The following is a 6,991-nucleotide window of genomic DNA, read 5'->3' as shown; positions in this document are numbered from 1 at the left end:
GCCTTTGGTATGTTTACACCATAAAGTTTTAAATAAATAAAATAAATAAATAAAAATAAATAATGTTGGGACACGAGTTACAATGCACCAAACCTTTTGTGCTGATATACACTTCATTACTGGTGCATGGAGCATGCATGTGCAGTGTTTGTTTGTGCTGGACAACTGCTAGAAAAACATACAAGCAGGCTGGACTGTACATGTGCCCATCAATATCAGCTGATTGAAACGAGATGAACCTGCTAGCTACCACAAATGCTGAGTACGCAGAGGGCAAAACTGAGAGAGAAAGCACCTTATCCAGGCCAGCTGCAAGCACGCAAAGGAACCTTGAAGGGAGAGCCGGATGGTCTGCAATGTAGCTAGAATGCGTCTTTATCCATGTTGCTTCAGCCTAATACAATATACTGAGTAAGGGGGTAAAAGAAGCCTGTTATTCCTCCCTGAAAGCACTGAACTATGATATGCACTTGAATCATAACGGCGGTACGCTGAATGGACCAGAATCCAGTTGATGTTCATGCACAGCTCTTACGGTAGTTCACAAACTGCATTTTATGAATTCACAAAATGCGCAGCGCAATTTATAAACTGCGCAAATTCACAGATTGCGCCTAACATGGGATATCCCATAGAGCGGTTGCACAAATAATTACATTAGACGCACTTTAAAAAATGTGTGGCAAGAATCCGGCCATTGCCACAATGCATGAAATTTGCGTATTCAATTCTACTACCACAACGCAAGTACGGATAGCTTAGATACTACAGTGTTACATTCACCTATTATAAGGTATTAATATACTAGAAGGACGAGAGCGTAGCTGGTCTGGTTTCTGGAATTACGATAAAATTCTACTTTTTGCTAGCACGCTCACAAAGCCAGATGCCTATTCACGTTTACCAATGTGTTAAAAGAGTTCTTCTGACACAATTATGAAGAAAGAAAGCAGTTTAGCCTCGCCATTTCAACTTACGGGTGGACCTGTTTCAAAAGTGCGTGGGCGAATATACACTATTTTCGCCATGTAGCCACAAAGCAGACCGGCTATGCTCTCACTACTCTAGTATGTTAGTACCTGATAGCAGACGATTTTCAAAACCGACGTAGTTTGGCTGTTAGTCACTCTACAATAACAGGAAACTGAAACACGTGACGCAATTTCCCAGCACCTGGCTGTACAAATGCTACACATTTTGCCACACGTTTCAGTTGAACGCCGCACCTGTGACGTCACATGCAACCGCTCTATACGCATATGGGACAAATACGTATTATGGGTTACAACATAACCACTATGCAGAGGAATTCTTGAAGGAATACATATACATTGAAGATCTGAGTCCGGTATAATTGTCAGTAAATCACCCTAGGACTGTGGCATAATGTGACTGCACAAAAGTTAGTATATTACACAAAAATAAAATAATAGCAAGTAGTGAAAGAGTATTTTATGTGACTGGATCTGGGAAAACCGGTCTTATTGCCCATGACAGTAGATTTGATTTTTTCACCAAGAATGCAAAGCTACATGAATAAACTATCAAATTTCACTATTAAAATCAGTTGGACTCAAGTGGTCTGCTTTTGCTGACTGTTTTTCCCAAGCACAGTGGTGATCTTTATGACTTTATGTGTGGTCTGGGGCCTTAATGGACCTCTGATCGGTCTGAGGATGGCTGTATGTGGCTATACAGCTCTGTGGTATTAAATAAAGACTTGTGCTGTAAATTTCCTTTCATTTTAACCAGTTTTGATACCTGAATGGTCCATATCAATGGCCTCTTGCCTTCCTTGCTACCCTTTTAGGAGCTTGCCTGATACAACCAACCCTGGTTGAAAAACTATCTATAATGGCAGAAAACTTTGCTGCTGGCTACTTGTACAGTGGATGCTCTGGAAGGTAAGGAATTGGTGTAAAATGTGTGAAAATTTGGTACACACAGCTTCAACCATTGGCAAGCTAATATGCACTAAATACTTAAAACTGGCATTTCTCGATACTTTTACATAGGCGATAAGACTGATTTTCCCAGACTGGGTCACATATGCATACAGTGTAATATTATTATAATCTTGAAGGTGATGTTTATTCTTGTGGGGCATGTAATCAGTAGGAGATGATAGTTCACATTTAGTTATCCAATGGAGCAAACCTAAATTGTCATCTCCTACATATCACATGAATGCGTAGTACAGCATGTGCACAGGTGTTACAAGTGTACTATATTGTTATTAACCAGTATGGTTAATTATAACTCATGATCACCCTGTACTGCACAAAAATAGGTGCACAAGAACTCTTATATTATGTGTGCTTCACTTACACTGTGATTGTATGTAAGAGCTAGACAATGACACCTTTTCCAATGTAAATACTTCTGCTAGTTAAGACAACGTGAAGTCTGGGCCAGCCACCTCCCTTGGTTAATTTCTGGATCAGTACCTGTTCTGTGTTGTATTTGCAACTATGTTGATCCTTGTTCCACACACATCCAACCTATCAAGTTGAAAAAATCGTGACCATAACTTGGGACTGGAAAAAGCTATTGACTTGAAATTCATAATGTTTCAGTGTAGTAGTGCACGTTTCTTGAAAACTAAGTCATGATCTTCCAAGTTCATAGAATTGGATGTGTGTGGAAGACCCCTTTTTACAATGTGGTCACATGAGTTCCTGGTGAAGACTTATCATAAATATGACAAATGGAGTAGCGTTGATGAGTGAAAACATCATTTTTATTTTTCTTCCTATAAAATACGTATGTCTCACACTTGCACCAGTTGTAGTTGGCTGCATGACAAACCATCATAATCATAAATTTATGGACAGGAATCAGGCCTGTATCTAAGGGGTTTGACTGAACCCCTATTTTACAATGGCACTTTTTATGTTTACTGAAAACCATCACTTCAACTAATATCATTATATTGTAGCACTATGTGCCTTCCATGGCTTTGTTAGCATACCAGCTGAACTGCATGTGGCTCCCAAAGCTATAGCATATTATATGTGTAAATGGAAAGATGCCATAAATACAGACAACTATAGTATATTGTTTAGTCTTGAAGTGACATGTAGCTACGTACATACTGTAGATACAAAAACTAGTTGCTCTATATAGTGCATTACAATGTGTTGTATGAGTGCATGTGTTACACTGCTACAATAATATTATAGTCTGTTGAGGGAATTTATTAACATCATTACTGAATGTAAAGTTCAAGCTGATCTATTACTGTGGAACTACGGGGAAAAGGTCCTACAACACAAATCCTTGCTTCTATGTCACTTTGTGTGGAATAATCTAATTGACGATAAAACCAAGGTTGAGAGGTGTCATCACAACAAGTCACATGAGTATTAAAGCAACCTTTGCCGTCCCACAGCGTGTCATTGAAGAAGAAGGTTTCTCCAGAAGGAGGATGGTTAACAGATCCTGATTCACAGTAATAATTGTTACCAACAAAGGAAGGTGGAGATTTTCCACCTTCACAAGGACATCGAGTAGATACAGTCTCGGCAAATCCAGTACCATAAGTCCAAATATGTTGTCGAGGCAATTCATTAGTTATGGATATCCCAGAAACATAATAATCGTCAATGCTTTTAGAACCTGTATGGAATGCCCAAACAAACCCTTTCTGGTATCCTCTAACTCTTCCACAGACTTTCTGGTATGTAATTCCATTAGAAGAAAACTTTGTAGAAGAGCAAAAGTTGGTATTACCAACATTATTTACCCTACAAAAACTGATGCCAGATTGTGTATCTGTAGCTTTGGTCCATCCAGTTGGACACCTATCTCCTTTAGTAACATCAATGTTAGCAATCATTTTCCATCCTCCTCCTCCACACTGGGAAATAAAAATGCTGTTTGCCATTTCACAGAAAATCCAATTAGCATTGATGCGGTAGTATCCTGACTTGCCATGAGTTTCAGGATATTTGTTGTAGATGTTTTCGCAAGAAGATCCAGTGTAGTTCATTCCGCAGTATTCTCGACTAAGGATCCAGTAATATCCTGGTTTATCATGGTTCTCTGGATTCTTGCTGTAGATAGCTTCACAAGATTCACCAGGGAGGAATGGAGACTTAAACTGGTAGTCAGTACACTCTTCAGTAGCCATCACCAATTCCTTAGTAAGGAACATTGTTATGATAGAGAAAGTTACTGTAGCTGCCAGCATTGTTCACTGTGAACACAGCATAAACTTGTATATTTCTGTGCTGCTAATGCTTTTATAGACATGTTACATGACCACTTGGTAATTTGTGGTCATAAGTCACCTAACTAATGCTATGTATAAAAAGTACCTTGTAGTGTGCATGCATCTGCTGTAAACCATAAAAGTGCAAATTCAAATATTTGCTATTATAATGTGTAGGAGACAGTTATTCCATTGTTAGACACACACTATCATGTGGTTAGTCTTAAATTGTATAATTAAGCAATATTATCCATGAGAGACCACACACAGAGAATCAGATAGTTTAACATGACCACAAGCAGGTATGCACAACTACTAAATTTGACTGTAAACAAACACTGTCATTAATATAATTTAGCTAACAATCATCAGCAATAAAACTTCTAGCTTCCTGCAGAAATAAAAACTTCATACTATGCTAGACCATTCAGTCTTTAATGGCATGGCATCTCATGTGACCCAAAACTTGTTTTTTACGAACTGTATATCTTGATAAAAAATTTAACATCACTGCACTTAGGTTATTACTATATGCAGGTACAACCCACAGCAAGCACGTTAACTTCAACTTATTGTGATGCATAAATTACATCATGATTAATTAATCATAAATATTGAATACATGACAGTTAATGATTTCCCAAGCATGCAAGAGACCACACACAGTGCTCACCTACGTATCTAGCCATTGTGCTGTAAACAAAATTCTTTCATTAATTTAGCTGATATGTTACATGGACAAACATGATCATCTGACTTAGGCAGATTAAACATTTAGTGTTATTATATTTTTATGACATTTATACATGAGCAATACATCTGGATTTGTGCACAAGGCTGTGTATTTTAATCTTTAACCTAATGTAATATCCATGCATCACCTACTATTCAGCAATACAGTGTCACTATGTATCCCACATATAATATGGCTGTATCATACAGTATGATAGTACTGTTCAGTGGGGGTTGGTAAGAAATCATATGGTTTTGTGGATTTTTGCACCTTAAAAAATGGCCTTGCAATAAGTTTTACCTGAAAAAACCACTTGGAATGCATTAGTACTGTAATAATGATGCTTTACTTTGGGTAAACGAAGTGAAACGTTGAAGGTTTCAATGTACTGTGAGTTTTAAAACTTTCAAAATTCACCTCAGTACAGTTCGTCTGCCTGCTGTAAGACCCGGTAGCACTAGGTCAGTGTATGGCTCCAGAAATTTCAGACAGCCAAGGTAATGACGGTGGATTCACGAACCTGTTGTTCCGATTACGTTCTATCCACTGCACCATGCTGTTTGCTTTCATCATTCATTCGCTTCTTGTTCTTCTTGAAGAATAATTAATAGTTGTGGCGCATGCCACAACCCAAACACATGATTTTAACGAATTGTGAATACCTGTGCGTAAGATGAGGGTGAATGGGTGTAGTACCCAAGGAGTTAACTGTCTCTAGCATTTATTAACGCTGGGTAGTCATTTTATATAGTCTTAATTACCAGTTTAGTTTTTTGTGAGGTAGCTAGCTTTGAGGGGCGCTCTGCCACCTCAGGATCCAGACATCTAAAAGTGAGGGTTCCACTCTTATAATGGTGGACTCTCCAGCAATGTTTTACTGTAAAATCATCAACATTTAGGTCATTACAAATGTAGCTGAAGCCTTTAACAGTTGCTGTAATAGCTTAAAAAGACAAAGCGATAACAAGAGTTATTATTATTATTATTATTGTTAATTAGCAAAGCCCACTAGGGGCAACACGCTAATGAGCATTACAATCACATATTATATTATATTACTTACAGCGTTCTTAAATGTTTCAAGATCTATTGTGTCGATGTTAGGAATTTGAAGGGAGTTCCATTGAATAATTGTTCGAGGGAGGAAGGAGTATTTGTACACATCAACTCTTGTTTGCAATTGAGTTAGCTTGAGAGGATGTTGAGCACGGGTGGAGGACACTGGAGTTTCTGACGGTAAGCAATGATCAGGTATTGCTAGTAAGTTCCTTCATGGAGAATATCCAATGCTGTATTTGCCCCTTAAAAACGCACTGCGTAATAATGTTACACAATCAAGACACACGGTAGTGTGTCGTGCGGCCCAAGAAGCCGGCGCGCAACACCCGTAAGTATATTGACAGGAAGAAAGAAAACGCAATTTTCACACCTCCGTAGCTCTGTGCTGCCTTGATGAAGCAAAATGATTTTTGCTGTGGACACTCCCTCCAACTTCAGTACTCCACATTCCAAATTTGAGCGAAATCGCTTCAGGCATTTCCGAGAAATGCGAGTCATGCGACTTCAAAACTTGGCTTAGTTTCTTCGTTTTTTTTCTTCTTATTTTTTTTCTTCTTTTCGCACACTTACAAAAACTGCTATAAAACGCGAACGCCTTATATAATAATTAACTTTACAGTGTACATATACCTACATACATACAAGTTGCAGATGTTGGTATATATATGATAGAATTGGGACATATGGCAGCACACTGATGGTCCACTGACATCCTGTGTCAGTGGCCGGAAGCTAAATTGTAGTAGTGATTAGCTACAAAGTTTACTTACTAGTCTAAGATTACTTAAAAGGGGGGGGAAATTAACAGTTAAAGGGAGTTGAAGTTAGGTTGGTGAGGGATCTTTGAACACTTTGAGCATGGACATAGAAATGAAAAAGAGCAGGTGTTGTTGGAGGTGAAATTGGCAGTGAAATGATTCCACAGATAATCTAAAAGTTTGGCCTTTATCTTGAGTGGGTTGTCCTGGTAGTTGATAACGGGAAGG

The 6,991-nt window shown here is 38.4% G+C and overlaps 1 protein-coding gene across 1 annotated transcript; it reads right to left on the bottom strand.

Annotated features, from left to right (window-relative positions):
* Positions 1-2,986: 2,986 nt before the first annotated feature.
* Positions 2,987-4,263, bottom strand: LOC136257758 (uncharacterized). The gene has a single exon (XM_066051064.1). The coding sequence runs from the start codon at positions 4,190-4,192 to the stop codon at positions 3,209-3,211; it is 984 nt and encodes a 327-aa protein (XP_065907136.1). The 5' UTR covers positions 4,193-4,263; the 3' UTR covers positions 2,987-3,208.
* Positions 4,264-6,991: the final 2,728 nt, after the last annotated feature.

This window comes from Dysidea avara, chromosome 6, assembly GCF_963678975.1.
Source record: "Dysidea avara chromosome 6, odDysAvar1.4, whole genome shotgun sequence".
NCBI classification, from domain to species: Eukaryota; Metazoa; Porifera; class Demospongiae; order Dictyoceratida; family Dysideidae; genus Dysidea; species Dysidea avara.
The sequence above is the reverse complement of the archived record's forward strand: the minus strand, read 5'-3'. Positions and strand labels throughout refer to the sequence as shown.